Source organism: Tachysurus fulvidraco, chromosome 10, assembly GCF_022655615.1.
Source record: "Tachysurus fulvidraco isolate hzauxx_2018 chromosome 10, HZAU_PFXX_2.0, whole genome shotgun sequence".
NCBI classification, from domain to species: domain Eukaryota; kingdom Metazoa; phylum Chordata; class Actinopteri; order Siluriformes; family Bagridae; genus Tachysurus; species Tachysurus fulvidraco.
Window position 1 is genome coordinate 15,635,193 of NC_062527.1, and position 16,977 is coordinate 15,652,169.

The 16,977-nt window shown below is 37.5% G+C and overlaps 1 protein-coding gene across 2 annotated transcripts; it reads left to right on the forward strand.

The window, feature by feature from the left end:
* Positions 1-215: 215 nt before the first annotated feature.
* Positions 216-14,701, forward strand: smyd5 (SMYD family member 5). 2 transcript variants are annotated; one of them, XM_027165165.2, is made up of 13 exons: positions 216-374; positions 689-797; positions 1,198-1,337; positions 1,982-2,103; positions 2,724-2,793; positions 3,052-3,156; positions 3,238-3,300; positions 4,176-4,246; positions 5,559-5,665; positions 5,855-5,911; positions 6,026-6,120; positions 7,610-7,680; positions 9,824-14,701. In XM_027165165.2, exons 1-13 carry the CDS (start codon positions 282-284, stop codon positions 9,960-9,962), a joined length of 1,242 nt encoding a protein of 413 aa, XP_027020966.1. In that variant the 5' UTR covers positions 216-281; the 3' UTR covers positions 9,963-14,701. The 2 variants fall into 2 exon arrangements, with proteins under 2 accessions (XP_027020966.1, XP_047675302.1); XM_047819346.1 differs by lacking the exon at positions 9,824-14,701 and having other exon boundaries at positions 6,026-6,174; positions 7,610-7,667.
* The last annotated feature ends 2,276 nt before the right edge of the window (positions 14,702-16,977 follow it).

Consider the following 16,977-nt stretch of genomic DNA (forward strand, 5'->3'; position numbering starts at 1 on the left):
ATAAGCCCCACCTACTCAGATCGTTCGGACCAATCGTGACACGCCCCCTCTCCTGTTACTGGTACTAACCGTGAATGTGATTTAATTTTCTTAAAACAAAATGTATCACTTTTTAATTTAAAAAAACATGATTTAAAAGTATTTCAACTTATATGCATCTTATTCGCTCTTATAAAATAAAAAATGCGACTGTTTTTATGTGTGACGTCAACACGCATCGAAGAAGAAAACGTCCGATTGGATAACCTCACAGAGTTCAAAGGTGACACGCATTTTACAACATGGCGGCCCCCTTCGATGACATGTTTTCGCGGTGCGGTGATCCCGGTAAAACTGCTAACTGTGTGGAAGTCCGATTTATCGACAACGTCAAGGTGTGTACCTGTTAAAAATGGTCTGATATCAACATCCCGACTTTTTATTTTCCATACGTTTCGTTTTAAACGACTCTGTCTGCTCCTACACTTGCATACCAGAGATCTCTAGTTACTTTTCTAAACATAACGCTACATTTTGTGTGAGAATGGCACACAAATTTCATGCCAAACAACTATATTGATATTAAAGTGGTATTTGTGTCATTTCTGGTTTAAATCGATGGGTGATGGAAGGCAGCTGGTTGCATTTGGTTGCAGGCCTGAGATACACAACATAAACCTTTAACACGGTTTCTGTGTTGATCTTTTAGGGTAAAGGACTGTTCGCCAAGAGACCGTTCAAAAAGGGCGAGACAATCTTTACTGAGCGTCCCCTTGTGTCTGCTCAGTTCTTGTGGAATGCTTTGTACAAGTATAAAGGTGAGCAGTTTTGTGGTGTTCCGCATCTAACCAGTTGCCTCAGGAAGTCCAATGACAGTGTGGTTCTTCCTCGTTGCAACCTTTTCCTAGATTAGTGATCGACTACACATAATACTGATCCATTACTGATCATCTAATACACCAGCAGCTGTTCAGCCCAGAAACCAATATTCAGCATTAGCTTCATGCATCACGTTAAACTGTATTAATGATGTAGTGTGTTGTATAAGTGGTGCATCTTTAAATGTAAGTTATATTGTGTAAATCATTTTCGTTTTATTTTAGTACTACAAAATGTGGAAATGTTTAGGGGCAAATACTTATGCGTGCATGTAAAGCATATAAGTAAGAGTTGTGTGTGCTGGAGTTGTTTTTGTTAATCAGTTTCTCCTTTCTGTAGCTTGTGAGTACTGTTTGCGTGCTCTGGAGACAGCAGAGGAAAACGCACGCAGGCTCAGCGCTCGGCCTGCCCTCAGCCTCCCCCACCCTGAGCTGTGTAAAGTCCGGCCTGAGCTGCACCAGGCCTGTACTCACTGCCAGGTACCACATCATCAGTTAGTTCTCCCTGTGTGTTTTGCATTCAGTCTTGGCTTCTCTCTGAAAACCTGGGTCCTGTAGGATAGCGTTATGAATCACTTATAAGGAAAACTTATTAGAATCGTATTACATGACTAATTTCTCCTCAGATGTGGTCCATTAGAAGTTTAATTGCTCTGTTTTAAGAAGTTATTACATGCTAATATAACGTAAAGACTGTTATGATCTTTACTTTTCTTGTCATTATTGTTCCTGCATCTTTTTATTAGTTGTAGGATATTAGGAAAGGCCTGTGTACTTGTACAGACCTTTTGGAGGTGGCATGTGGAAACAAACTGTTGTGATATTAAATCTAAATGATAAAATGACAGCTTCATGCATCACTCTGATGTTTGATGGCACTTTTACTGTTTAAATCAAGAATTGGTTTTGTTTCTTTGTGACTCTCTGAAAAGACACCAACCTCCTATTAGATATACATAGGAATCATGTCTCTTACATCTTCATTATTTTACCCATCCTTGTGCATGATCTTCAACCATATATTGACCCCAGCAAGCTGTAAAAATTTTTTTTTTTTTTTATATGAAATAATAAATAAATTGCTGTATTTATGGATTGTTTTGGTCATTGCTGTGTTCTGTTAGATGATGTACTGTAGCAGCGAGTGCAGGCAGGCTGCATGGGATCAATATCACCACATTCTGTGTCTGGGCCCTTCACATCAAGATAATGATCATCCAATCAACAAGCTGCAGGATGCATGGAGGTGAGACACAAGACTCTCACGTGTCTGCTTTAATCTTGTCCGTTTATGTATTCGCTACGTCATTTTGTCTTTAGGTTGTAAATCTGCTCTCAGCAAGTTAAAAGATGAAGATGCAAATAACCAGGTTTTAATGGTGTGAACTAACAAAGCCTCTCAAAGAATCAGTCTTTTAATAATCAAATTAAAATAATCCACGGGAATAAACTTGCTGCTGTGAGAGATCCATCACGATTAGAGCTGCGTGAGTGAGCATATTTTAATCAGTTCATCTGTTTTTTGTTTTTTTTCTTTTCTTTTTCTCCTTTGTTAAACATAATCAGCTGCATTAGATCCTTGAATAACACAACACTTTAGTGATTATCAATCTGATGTATTAATTAAATTCCCATCTCTGTGTGTTTGTTAGATGTTATAACATATAAATGGAGCATTAAAGATTTTGTATATTAGGGAAAATAAAATATGTATCTGTATAGAAATTATAAAGATGGTTAAAACACTGAGAAATGTAATGATTGCAATTTTTTAACTGGTCAAATATGCTCATAATCCTTAATCATTATGCTGATTAAACAAATAGGATCCAATACTGAAATTCAAAATGTAAATTGTGTGTTCAGGAGTGCACACTATCCTCCAGAAACCTCCAGCATCATGCTAATGGCCAAAATGGTTGCAGTTGTCAAGCAGGTATTAATCTTTCTCTCTTTACTTCATCTAAGCTAACTCAGAGTAAAAGCTCTGATAATGGAAGGATTTAGTAAACTTTTTTTTGAAACTGTGCTGAGAGAATAGCTTGTACTCAATGAGTAATCTGTTCTCTTGTTAACTAGGTGAGTGCCTGAGAATGGCTTTGGCTAGAAGATTAGTCCATTTGCTGCCTAATTTGAACCTTTTCTTACAGTACTTGTATTTTTTTCTTTATGTTTAATGTTGTCTGTTTATTAGGCTCAAGATAAGGGGCACTGGCAGAGGCTGTTTTCTCACTTTTGCAGCCGTGCTGCTAACGAGCAGGAGGAAATAGCACACAAACTGCTAGGAGAGAAGTTTCAGGTATTAGAGTGAGTGGGGGAGCGCGTGAGTGGGGGAGCGCATGAGTGCACATGTAAGTGTTTCACTTTATGTATCCCTCAGGACCAGCTTGCATTGCTGCATAACCTTTTTACCACAGCACTCTATGACGATCACCTGAGTCAGGTCAGTGTATATCCTCTACTGTGTACTGTATATCTAGAGTGTTCTTCACATCATTACATAATCAGCTCATAAACAAATGTCCAGGATCTCCTTTTCAGTGCTTAATAGACTCAAACAATTTAACCTTGAATAAATAATTAAAAATGTTTACAGGAAGAATTTACTGTGGATCAAAGTCTGTCTAATTCTTGATCTTGGATAAAGCCTCATTTAAAAAAAAAAAAAAAAAAGACAATGTTATGTGTAAAATATCCAATTATCCTTTTTTTCTTTTGATGGAACAAATTAGAATATTTTTTTAAAAATAAACGAATAAATCTTTTAAGTGGTTTCATTTAAACGCTTCGACATTAAAGGCTGTAACATGGTTTATATGAGAGCAAATATGAAAGTCTCTAGTGCTAATAATGGCATAAGAAGTATGAGAGCCTGTTTTATATTTTTATATATATATATGGAGTAACAACTGTTAAATGGCTGTATTATTAATATCAGCATAACTATTAAAAACATGAATAATAAACATTAGAAGCAGCTTAACGATTTTAAACGGATGGACAAATTTCACTGAAACAGATATAAAATGATGTCATGTAACGGTCCTGAAGCTGTAAGAATACCAGCACAAAGCTGATAAATGGATGTAAGAATATCAGTGTAACAGCTATAGAAGGATAACAGTGTATGTAGTAACAGTGATAATATAAGAGACGTAAAACAACAAGTTATTTCTGTCCAACTGTAATAACAATATTTCTATAAGAGTATCTAAAATTTATACCACTGAAACGAATATAAAAGACTGTAAGTGTAATAACACGAAGACTGAAGTGTGCATTGATAATTAATGATCAAATTGGTCCTCTGCTTTTCAGTGGTTCACTCCAGGTGGCTTTCGCTCTCTCTTCGCGCTTGTCGGGACCAACGGGCAGGGCATCGGAACCAGGTTGGAACCATGTTGTTAAATATTTATTCTGTAATATACTTTTGCTTTGAGAAGCAAATGGATTAACCCTGCATGTTATTTATCTAACACAAAGTGGCCATCCAGCCCTTGGAAATCTTTAATCCTGACTTAATGCTGACTAAAACTGTGATGCATTTACAGTATTTAAATCATACCATGGTGATTTAATGATGCACATCATTTCACACAGACATATCCTATGAACCATGCTAAAAAATTTACATTTAGAAGGAAATCAGTTAAGATTAATTTTCTTATACTTTGGTCATGTACCAAAAAAAAAAAGGTCTTGAACAATAAAGTCCTAAATAAAAAGAACAATAAATGATAATCCTAATGCCGCCTTTGCGTAAATTCGGAAATTATTCATTTTCACTAGGAATAAGTCTGCATGTACACATGCCTTGGGTTAAGTTCTTCTGTCTGTATTTAATTTTTCCTTGAAGTTTGTTGAAAGCAAAAAGAAAATAAAGTGAATCAAAAGAAATGGCACAATCCTGCAGACTTATTAAATGCACAAATATTGTATTCAAAACAATATTCGGGAAAAAATGAACCCCTCCATTTTTAAGCTCGGTCCAAGCAGAATGCTAATAAAGGAATAAAACCCTTAGGGTGTGTGCTGTTCTACAGAAATAATCAGCAACAGGGTGGCTACAGGTACAGCACTTCCAAGGAAAAACAAAGAATATTTGTGTATTGATTTATTTATATTTATATAAATAATATAAATAGACATACATTTGTATAAAATAAAAAATGCTGGAAATTCTATCAATTTATAGTTATTTTTAATGATGTATCACAGACATATTTCCTCCCCCCCTCTCAAAAATGAGAATTTAGACAAATTACAGAAAAATCATTAATCACATTAAAGCCATCCACTTTTCTGATAATTTTTACTTCACCAAATCGACATCTCCTATGTGAGAACTTCAACATATCAACTGTACACTTTTTTTTAATAGTAAATCTGTTTCTATGGAGCATCTTTGTGTAAATGGTTAAAATATATGTATATGGTGTTTGTCTTGCAAGCCAAGTGGTTTAATTGCAAAAATCGAGAATTCTACTGAAATTAGAATGTAACTCCAACGTCATACAAGTATAACAAATAATGGAGATATTTTAATATTTTCACTGTGATTAAAATTTTGGTCGTACCTACTAAACAAGTGTCCCACAATAAGGAAGCCAATCAGAAATGAGTATGTACTCTTGCTATGGTATAATGTAACAAGGAAGACTATTAGTTTGCATTTCTAATTGCTGCTTGTTGTTGGTTCAGTTCTCTTAGCCAGTGGGTTCATGCTTGTGATGCACTGGAGCTTCCTCACCAGCAGAGGGAGCAGCTGGATGCCTTTATTGACCAGTTATACAAGGACATTGATAAAGGTCACTTTTCCTTCAAATACGTTTAAATATACGCAACACCCCACTGTGTTGTAAATGTGAAATGATCGACGCACTCACTACTCCCATACCACGTTTGAAATATACGTATTGATCTAGTGAAATGTGAAATAGGGTTGATGGATGAAAGGTTTTCCACAGACTGTCATTTTCTTTTTGCTCGTCTTACAGAAACGGGCGACTTCCTCAACTGTGAAGGATCCGGTCTCTTCCTTCTCCAGAGCTCATGTGAGAATAGCGCTGAACGTTTTTGCAATTTACGGCTCTTTACCTTATACAAATATTTATTGTAAGCGTTAAGACATGGAAAGATCACTTCCAGTGATATGCTTTGTTGTCAAGGTAACCACAGTTGCATACCGAACGCGGAAGCATCCTTCCCTGACAACAACTTCCTGCTTCATCTGAGCGCCCTGAGTGACATCAGCCTTGGCGAGGTCAGAGTGGGAAGGGGTGTGGCTTAATATGGGATATACTCCGCTGTAAGGGAGGTATTCATTTTCAGACACTTCGGTTTTGTTGTGTACTTCAGTGTTTTGTTGTCCCAGATGTAACATGGAGTGGATTATTATAGTTCTATATTTGTGCAGCTAAGTGAAGGAGCAAAATCTCATGTTACTGTATCTCCTTTTTTCCTAGTGGATGTTTGTGAAGGATGACGCATCTGTGTTTTGAATTATTGGTACATTTGTACATCAATAGCTGAAATCCTGTGAAAAACCTATTATCAGTAGAAAATTATATTAGAGTGCCAAGAAACCATCAATATAAACGACGGGTTGAATTATGAATGGTTGTTGCTATTCTTATTCTGATGCTTGTGGGTGAAAAATCATTCTTGATAAAAACACTCTGTCTGTCACTGGCAGCGTCCGAGCTGGATGGTTCACACAGCCTCGACTCACACAACCCGCGTGTTCTTTACACACATTTACTCATCGTTCGTTTAGTCATTGTGAAATGAATATTTAGTATGCAGCATTAAACATCTAGGACTAATTTCAAAGATTTTCTACATCGTTCCTTCGTTTTCTCTTTTGTTAACTCTTCGTGCTTCATGCGTCTGTGTGTGTGTGTGAGGTCATGTGATTTGTCATAAAAGCTTTCTGTTGACTTTGGGAATTAATTATTTTGCTTGTGTCATAAGTTACACTCAGTTCTTTCTGGTGCAAGTGAACAATAAACAAATATATATGAGATGCATACATCTATATATATATATATATGAATATGAATATGAGAGCTATATTTTAAGCTAACCACAACAGCGTTCTTTAACCAGGGGCGCCAATATTTTTTGCTGCACAAGAAAAACTCTTCATAGGTTAATAGTATTGTACAAAGAATGATCCATTAATAAGTCCATTAAAATAGATAAATAGTCCATTTATAGACTCCTTATAAATGAACCCTCATGTTGGCCAAAGGTTTGACTAATTGCATTTAAAATTTTTATCTAGAAAGTTAATGGTGGTTATTTTTTTTATATTGGGCAGTGATTCTGTAATTGCGAAAAACTCTTAAAGAAAGCAGATGTTTGGTGTTAATGTGTTCATGTTTGTGTGTGTGTGTTGTAAATATTCCGATTTTGAATACATATCACCGACAATATAATTTATTTTTGTATTGATTACATGTGGCATGTCCGACAGATGTGCTGTGATGTTTTTTCTCCTTGCATCGTCCACCTTTCATGATTAAATCCTTCCATTCATTGTGATTCAGGTCAGATCAGATCAGCTCACAGTCAAATAAATACGCCTGTGTTCTCGGCTTATATGTGAGCTGTAACCGAAGGCTGATGGCTGTGGAAATCCCTTTATGGCTTCTCACCATCTGAGTTAACTTTAACTTAAGTTCCAGATCTAGTTAGTAATTGACTGGAACTCTGTTCTTACTGAAGTCTTTATTTTTGGCTTTCTGTAGGAAATCTGCATCAGCTACTTGGACTGTTGCCAACGAGACAGGAGTCGTCATAGCCGGCACAAGATCCTGAGGTGATGAATGTTTACAGCTTGTTTAAGAATTCATACGTCCTTACAGAAGGGATCAATTCTGGTGCAGCAGCATTGTGTTAGCGAGAACACAGGAACAGGGATTAGTCCTGGACCTCTGCTCTTTATTGATCACCTTCCTAATTATTGACTGTTTATGATGGAAGAAACTAAGACAGGTTTGCTTGAAAATTCCATTTTATTAAAGGCAAATTCTGTTTTCCCCCTGCGAGGTGTCTCACTTTGACTTCAAGCACCGCTACTGCTGACTCCAGCTGTGGGGCTGAAGCAGTTCAGACTGCTTTATTACTGATGCTTCATGTGTTTGCAGGTTTTGTGAGACCTTCAGGAAATAGGAAGTTGCAATAAATTAGAAGAGCATTCTCACTTGTGAGATGTTTCTTAATTGAATAAACCAGTGTCCACATTAAGCCATTGCTGGCTAGCATCTTTTATTTGCTCTCGCTGTGTCTAATACGTGGTGAAAAACTTATAGCAGGAGAGTTATAGTATAGCTTACTAGTTTCTTTCTCATATACTTGTGCTGAAAAGCCAACTTGAGCTTAGCAGAAGTGTGTAGTGCAGCAGGTTGTGGGATTCCTAACAAGTAGCGTACAGTATATTTACAGCAGTTAAGAGGTGCTTACTGAACATCATAGTCCAGATTTAGTCCCCGTTTCCTGTTATAATAACCTTCACTTTTATGGGAAGGCTTTCCACTCGATGTTGGAGCAGGACTGTGGGGATTTGTGTTCATTCAACCACAAGAGCATTAGTGAGATCAGGCACTGATGTAGGGTTAGGAGGTCTGGGGTGCAGTCAATGTTTCAGTTCATCACAAAGCTGTTTGCTGGGTTCATGAGGCTTCATGGAGCTTGTTTTGTGCACAGGGGCATTGTCATGCTCTTAGTTTTATCAAGCTACAGCATACGACATAGCACGCGTTTGTGTGTTTTAAACCTTTTTCAACAGTTTGGAGACCAAACTGATTATATAAGTGGTAGCTCAGTGGTTAAGGTATTGGACTAGTGCTCTCAAGGTTGAGAGTTCAATTCCCAGGTCCCCCAATCTGCCACTGCTTGCCCCTTGTGCAAGGCCCTTAACCCTCAATTGCTCAGCTGTATAAATGAGATTAATAAGTCCCCCCCCCCCACACACACACAAATCTATGAGTAAAACAATAATGAACATTTCAGACATGTCAGTTTCTGTTCTTCACGCATTCTTTAAAAAGACTTTGCCTGAAATGAACCTGAAGTTTTATCTACCCTGGCAATACGGTATCGATATCTTCAAACTGTATCACTACTTTTGAGCATCGATATCTCTGCCAGGTCATAAGTTCAAATCCCAGTGATGCCACAACTATCCATGGCTGCAAAACTGAGCTAGTTTGGAAAGATTCCTTGATGTGTCCTGCTGAGAAGGATTGCATTCCCCTCTCCTGTCCAGTAGAATAACTCAAGGCAATCAGTGGCATCTTTCAGGGGTATGGAAGAGGGCACTTGTCTGAGCTGTGACCGGCAGTTTGAGATGTGAGCAGCAGTATGAGAAGATGTGGAGACAAAGCTGCACATGTCTAAGAAGCATGTTCTAGTACTTAGTCTTCTCAATTGGTAGCTGTGATCCAAGAAAGAGGAACTAGCAGGCTGGCCAGAATGTACAATGAATAAAATTGGTTTAAAAATTGGGAAGTATAATAAAAAAAGACAGTACATTCTGAACATCATCTGATTCAAGATAGAGTTGGATTAATCATTATTATTAAGTATAATACTCCACAGAGAGCATTTGTGTGTATGTGTGTGTGTGTGTGTGAGAGAGACAGGAAAAAATGAAAGTGTGTGCGTGCGCAGACACATAATTTGACTTTCAATTTAAGTTATAATCGTAGCCACTCAACTTTTGCATGAAAAGATAAATATTGATTTAAAATATAATAGCAATAGTGCTCTGATGGTGATCGTATCAGATTAATACATCTCGCTAAACCTTCAATTTTTTCCAAGAGCTCTAAATCCAGGCTTCTTATGTCCAAGTTATTTGGAGAGCTATTTATTTGATCGCTTTTTGCTTGAATATGAGGATGCCTGCAGCAATTCTAAAAGCTTTACAGACGTTGTCTTTTCTTATGTCATTCTTTCAGAGAGAACTACCTGTTCGTGTGCTCATGTCAAAAGTGCGTGGCCCAGATGGATGATACGGACGTGACCTCGGAGGAGGAGGACGAGGGGGAAGGAGAGACTGAAGGGGATGAAATGGAGGACGAGATGACCGACGTGTGATGACGTTTCGGGTCCCCCCCACCACCACCACCACCAACCATTTCATACCTGTCTTCTTGTGGATATTTACTCCTTCATATCATCATAAAGAAAAGCACTCGGCTCACCATAACGAACCTGCAGCTCTGTTCATGCAATAGGAGAGTAAGCTCTTGGCTATGCAAAGTGTTTTGTCTCACTTTTACACCTTTAATTACCATCACATTAGTGGTGCCAGGAATGCTTCCATTTCCATTTTTTCAGACTGATTCATTTTACATTGATATAAAAAAAACAACATATTGTAACGCATTTCATCTATGCACTTACATTTTTGATATGTGATGGTGTTCTAACACAGCATGAAGTCTTTGAAAGACAAAATCCACATTTCATCAGCCTTTCTGGACTGTAGACATAACAAACCCATGCAATGTCTGCACCAATATTTTTGTTTACTTGGCCAAAAAAAAAACAGTGTCTGCTTTTGCTGAAAGGACATAGGGTGTCTCTAACCTCCTTAAACTCACTGAATCTGTAAGTTACTTCAGACGTCTATTGCTCAATCTCATTACTACGGTGCCCTCCAGGATTATTGGCATCCTTCATAAAAATAAACCCAAAAAAAAAAAACTTTTTGCACAGTAAATCAAAATTTCCACACAAACAACAGGAAGAACTATTTACCTTTTGTTCTGACAGTAAGAATTCTTTAAAAAAAAAAAAAAAAAGCAAACCAATTGTTGTTCTTCATACCCCCCCCCCCTCGTTTTATCACAGTTCCCCAGGAATACTGTTGTTGCCTTTAACTATGTCGTGTTTCTGTGCAATAAGAATACCAAGTGTTGTTATATTCATTACCTAAAATTCCCAACCCTTATTATTGGGAAGAAACCAAAGATCTAGATAAGACGTTCAGCGTACGCCCCGACACCCCACACACCGATGAGGATGATGAAGGATCTAATAGTAATATTGTGTTTACTATGTGTTTACTTACAACATATAGTAAGTGTTGTGTTATGAGAAGAAAAGCCTTCCAAACTTGTTAGATATTTCAGCAAGCATCTCAGAACAGGTGTTATATTAAGGGTAGAGTCACTTATTAATTCTAAGGGTACTGATCATTTTGTAGACCACTACTTTAATATAGTTAATACATTTTCATGTTGTTGATATATAAACATTTATCTTGTGTTGTTTTTTTTTTTGTTTTGTTATGTACGACACCGGATGTATGTTTCCCGTTTGTTCCGTTCCGTTCTTGAATCAGTTTACTAAATTAATTTCTGCTAATTCTATGCTATAAAAGTAAATGTAAGTGAATAACTCATTATAATATCCAGATAGGCATTAAGGAGTTTATCAGCGAGACTTAACAGTAAATAACTGCAGTTCTGCCAGTGCTGACAATCTGAACGAGTCTGTAGTTAACAGCAGGGTTTAGCTGATCTACAGTTATGTTTCAGGTATGCAGCATTAGTTTCACTACATTAACTGCCAAGCAGATGCATTTTGCCTCAGGATTTTTTTTTTATTTTTTGATGTTGAGCGAGGAGTCACCACAGCATCGCAGGAGGTAGGAAAACACCTCCGATTGCATTTTTCCACCTCTTGTCATAATCCCCCAGCATTTAATACAGTCATCTTGTATTTATGAAATTCGCTTTGGGAACTTTTCTCACTTGTTCTCTATCGTGCACAGCGTTCTTGACAAATCCTGTCAGCTTCATCAACATCATGCCAGAACAATTCAACATCGCAAGCGGCAGATGCTGAATTATCATAACTGGAGATCTTTGAAATGCAATAATAATCATGTGATGACTTGAGCGTGATCAGTACACGAAAGGAAACGTTTCTTGAACAATCTGGGACCACCAGTGCTTTTTATCTTGCTGAAACCACAGACCAGATAATGAGTAGATTAGCATTTATTAGTTCAACATCCACCTCCTCGAGATGTGTATATATACACGCACGCGCACACTTTCTATTTGTTCTGCCATCAGGATTCGAGCAGATAAATTCTCAGAGCCTGAGCACTGGCTTGCGATCAGGTTTTGCTTCAGCTATCATAATGAATACGATTTCTATGGATACATCCGTAAGACATTCAGGAAGATGACACTTAAGGACAAAATCTTGTGCTATGTTATGCATACAAACCTCTTCATAACAGATGACGATAAACTTACAGGAGCGCTTAAAAATTTGTCAACCTGTCATGTACGCTTGACATATCACCTGAGTAAAATGAATTAAGATTGATAGAAGGTTACAATGTAAGATTATATAGAAAGTGACAATTAATTAGAAGTTATATGAGTTGATTTAGGTCTTAAGTTACCTTGACACATCTTGTTCATATGGTCCACCTCCCATTCCATGCCATGTAGATCATGTTGATCCTCATAAAGTCTTCATTCCCAATTCCATAAAAATATTCTCTTTATCTGGAGGGACCCCTGCATCATGAACTTTTTTTTCTTCAGTAGAATAGTAGCAGAATCAGGGCAGTTAATCATTAACATATGTTAGGCTAGTTTAAAAATTTGACAAAGCGAGATATTTTACAGTAAGTAATAATGCAGACAACGTGCCTGTGGTGTACAGAACCGTTTCTAGCTTCATGTTTACAGAGAGCTTTAAGTAGCCACTTAAATGCGTCCAAAGTAGCTAAAGTAAGCAAGTCAATTAATATTAACTGTAAACAATGTATGCATTCATAAAGCGACACACTGGGAGATATTTAAGCAATATGACAAAAGCAAGAGTGCAGGTTTACAGAATATTAGCGCAACCTTGATTCGCCATAGATAATCCTGGCCGTGGCCATATTGTGTATAACTGCCCAGTTGTGAGTACAATATTGCTTTTATTTAACAGTTGTTTAATCAAGAAATGAATATTGAGTCAGTGAAATTCTGGAAACAATATGGCTAAAATTAGAAATAGATATATTTCTAATAATAGATACATTTTCTATCTAGCTTTCTGTCCACTCTTTATCATCTTTAACTAACAAGCTTTCTTTTTTCAATCCATTACATATAGTTTGCCATATCTAGTCATGATTTCTTTCACACCACTTTAGCAACTGTTTATAACTAGGAAGTGGAATTCTAAATGGCGAACATAAATGAGCAGAGTGATTTACAGTGAAAAGCCTCACTGAGGTTATAGGAAATATAGGCACTCCCTAAAACCATTCAACCAATTAAGTTAGTGAACTGGAGTTAACTGTTGTATAAGATATATTACAAATACTGAGTGAAGAAAAGGTGGATTTTAGGTGGATGTAGTAGCCCATCTGCTGTATTGATTCCATTTAGATGAAGGTACACCTGAAACCACTAAAACGAGCTGCTAGGACGTATGCTGTATGACTGTATGTTGTCATGCGTCTACTCCCTATTACATTCTTACTCAACGCATTCATTAGGTAGTTTCCTTTAGCACAAGTCATGTGTGACAGAACCTTGACCATTTTGTTTTTAATGTCGTCCTGCCCCACTAAAATATGTGGTCATAAGCCTTTGCTGACTTGACATCAAAACGGACAGATGGTGCCTGTTGAAATAAGCTTTGAAAAAGGCTTCTATTAGATGTCACAACCTGTTTACAGAAGAACAAGAGTTACTTTAGCCATGTGACGCCCGATTACTTTTATCTTTACATATCTATCGTTTTTTTTTTAAATAAAAAATGTTTTTCAAATTTAGAGAAAAATGACAAAAATATTTGCTAAATGATTATAAAATGTGGCCACACAATTTCCACAATAATAACACGCTATTACACAGAAATATTGAGAAGAAAGGTGCACAACATTATAGTTTGTCTCAATGGGTTAAGAATGGTTTTTTTTTATTTATTTATTTATTTTAAAAAATTTTTTGCTTTGCTTTTAAAAAAATGTTAGAAAGGAAGTTCTGACTTTCCATGTACATATTCAGTACATGCTGCATCTGCAAACAAGGTCTTGGCTAAAAGCCGTTGATTGTTATTTCTGGCGAATGGGAGTGAAATGTGAGCCCAACATCCTGTAAGAGGACAAAATTGGAAAAGATATGAAGGAGGAAGTATGGACACCTGGGGCCGTGTCTGAGAGGAATAACCTCTGAGCTCAGGCCAACAGAGTTGCACTGGCAGAAACTGCCTGCTGTGAATGCAGCCAACACAACGGCTTCCCTTCAACATGGCCACATGGCCGCGTTAGAGAGGTCGAAGTGCCTGCCCTGGGAGGAAAGAGCCCTATAGAGATGCCTGATTGAAGATGGTGGAGGGGGAGGTCTACATGCACACAACTAGAATGAAGCACAGTTGTAATGACTGAGAAAAAGGAGCTTTTATTATATCAAACTGAGGCCATGAGGAATCCACATTCACATTTGCAAATGAACGCTGAGTGTTAAATGGCAGCAACGAAAACAAAGGCATGTTATGATCATCGCAAACACACGCAGGGCAAATGAAAGAACCCAATTTGCATCTTGTGATTAAAAAGGTTGGGATGATGTTTAAGCATATTTGACATTCAGAGGTGAAACTTGACTGCATTTAGGAAAGAGAGCAATTCTGACTTAATATTTGGTTGTTTACAGTTTGTCACAATGTTAATAGCTCTCATTTGAGCGCTCCAGTTGATTTGCACACAGCATGTTTGCGTTTTTTGCAATTACTTATTTCTGCATTAGCTCTTGTCATTCAGTCCATGGTTCACTGAAACAACACCAATAAAGACAACTGCAAAACTACTTTGCTCAGTGGTGTGGTGTTGTCTTTTGTGACATGGCTTACTGTTCCTTGAGGGCATTTCATTGTGTTAAAATGCTTTTTCCTCCATTTTTTCTTTATTGTATTCTCTAGTTTGTGTACCCTGCTTGCTCAAAAATAGGTCATAATACTTGCTGAAAAACTGCAGTCCCCTGTGGAGGACCTTTTTTCTACAGCTAGTTGACAAGATAAATAGGTAGGATTTATGGGAAGATTTTTATATCATAAAGTGTGTACACAATCGATTTGAGTACAGCTATAAACAATGATTCAATCATCTAGTCCTGGCCAGAGCTGATGGTAATGTGCAGCTTCCACTTATTTAGTTAGCACGGTTGCCTTAAAAGTAGAGTTTCCTTGTCTAGATATAAGTCATTAGTATTATCAATAATCCCAAGTTATATTTTTCTCTGAGGAGTAAGATTTGGAGTTGATTCTGAAGAGTCGGTTGATTCTCTGATTCTCTGAGTCGACTCATTGTGTACTTTATGAGTGAGTCAAACATTTCCAAACTTCAAACATCTTCCATAGCTCCCAGTTGATAATAAACAGAAATTGTGAAGTAAAAGCATGTTTGAAAAGACAGTTTTGCTGTATTCACTATGATTGTTCAAGTTCCCTTAAGATGATGGGAAATGAACTGGGAAATGAAACCCTACTCAGTTCTCTTGGTTCATGTTGGAGCCAAGTCTTTGTGTGTGTGTGTGTGTGTGTGTGTGTGTGTGTGTGTGTGTGTGTGTGTGTGTGTGTGTGTGTGTGTGTGTGTGTGCTTTGAAAATATGGTTCAAAATGCCAGATAATATGGGTCTCCACAGTTCTGTTATGAAACACCAAGCCCCTAAATTACTTCAAGTAGCACTGAGCTGTGTTATTAAATGCATAAATGGAGTGTGAGAGAGCTGTGGTTTTAACCTCCTGACACAGAGTGATGTAAGATTATTTGTATACCACAGTCGCCACATTTGTATGTATAACAAATGAGTGACCTGGTTCGTTGGGAAAGTTTTCTCAAGTAGAAATGCACGGCATGTGGAAGCAGTCAGCATTAAACTATCCAGATCAGTTGCTCAAAAGCCCTCGAGCTGAAGCCATAAACCTGTATGATGGACTGCTCCTGCCCAGATGGCCTGATGGAGAGCTAGTTTGCTCCGTTTTCCCCAGAACCCAGTCGAAATAAACACAGAATCTACTACGCTATAATTCCAGTATAAATGTCCTGCAGTTCAGTAACACAGTTTCACGTTCAGATGGAACGTTCTAATTTTCTGGAAAGTTCAACAAACCATTTCCCTTAGTGCAAGTCAAATGGTTGACATTTGTCAAACTGGTCCCCATAAGAAAAAGACCCACCTGCATATACTGAGCTCCTCAGTGCACAGAGCATTTCCCTTTATTCAGTGATGAATGACAGGCATGTAACTGAACTCCCACTATTTTTTATATGCAGATATAACAAACTAATCCACATGTGGCTCTTTGTGCTGTTTGCTCCCAGCAGCGATCATACTGCATGTTTTCAACATCCCACATGGATTTCCAGCTTCTTATTAATTATTCTATCCACTCACTTGTGCCTCAAGACCTTTGGGATATGTTGACATTTGCTAAACTTGGCCAACCCTATCCAATTCTGAGGCTAAGACAATCAAAATAAAGCCATGCTTCGTTCCACGAAGGAAACGGCATGCGCCTACAGAGATGATTTCAGCCTTGCAGACCAAGCCAAATCTGTAGCTCTGTACCCTGAATCTTAAATACATGCGACAGAGATGTGCTGGTCATTCTTCTTTCTTTCTATTTGCTTATCTCCTTCTCTAATTCTCTTCTGCACATCCCTTGTTAGTACAATGCTGATGTTTTTTCCAGCTTGGCATTTTAAAATGGCCAGGACAAAAGAAGGAACAGTGTGCAATTATGTTTTACCAATGCTGGAGTCAGAATGCTTAGATGTCTGGCAAGATATTCTGCCAAGATAGGCTCTTTTTTTTTTTTTTTTTTTTTTCAATTCGAAGAGCTTGTTTCGCATCCAGAGGGCACGTTTTTTGATAGCTGCACTTTAGACAAAAGGTCATATTCATGAAGAAGTTATTTGAGAAATTTTTTGTGAATACCACAAAATGAACATGATACCACAATGTGACAAGCGCAGAGATTTCATCCATGCATATCAGCCATTTCACAGCTCAGTTCTCTGCCTGAAATGACATAAATGACCAATTTAATAGATGTCACCCTCTAATAAACAACTTATTAATGG

What these genes read in the sequence shown, in the direction of transcription:
- smyd5 (XM_027165165.2), top strand. Translation starts at nt 282, where the DNA reads ATGGCGGCCCCCTTCGATGACATGTTTTCGCGGTGCGGTGATCCCGGT. An exon ending in TGCTTTGTACAAGTATAAAG is followed by an intron (nt 798 to 1,197) that starts GTGAGCAGTTTT and finishes TCCTTTCTGTAG; the next exon opens with CTTGTGAGTACTGTTTGCGT. An exon ending in TGCTAGGAGAGAAGTTTCAG is followed by an intron (nt 3,157 to 3,237) that starts GTATTAGAGTGA and finishes TGTATCCCTCAG; the next exon opens with GACCAGCTTGCATTGCTGCA.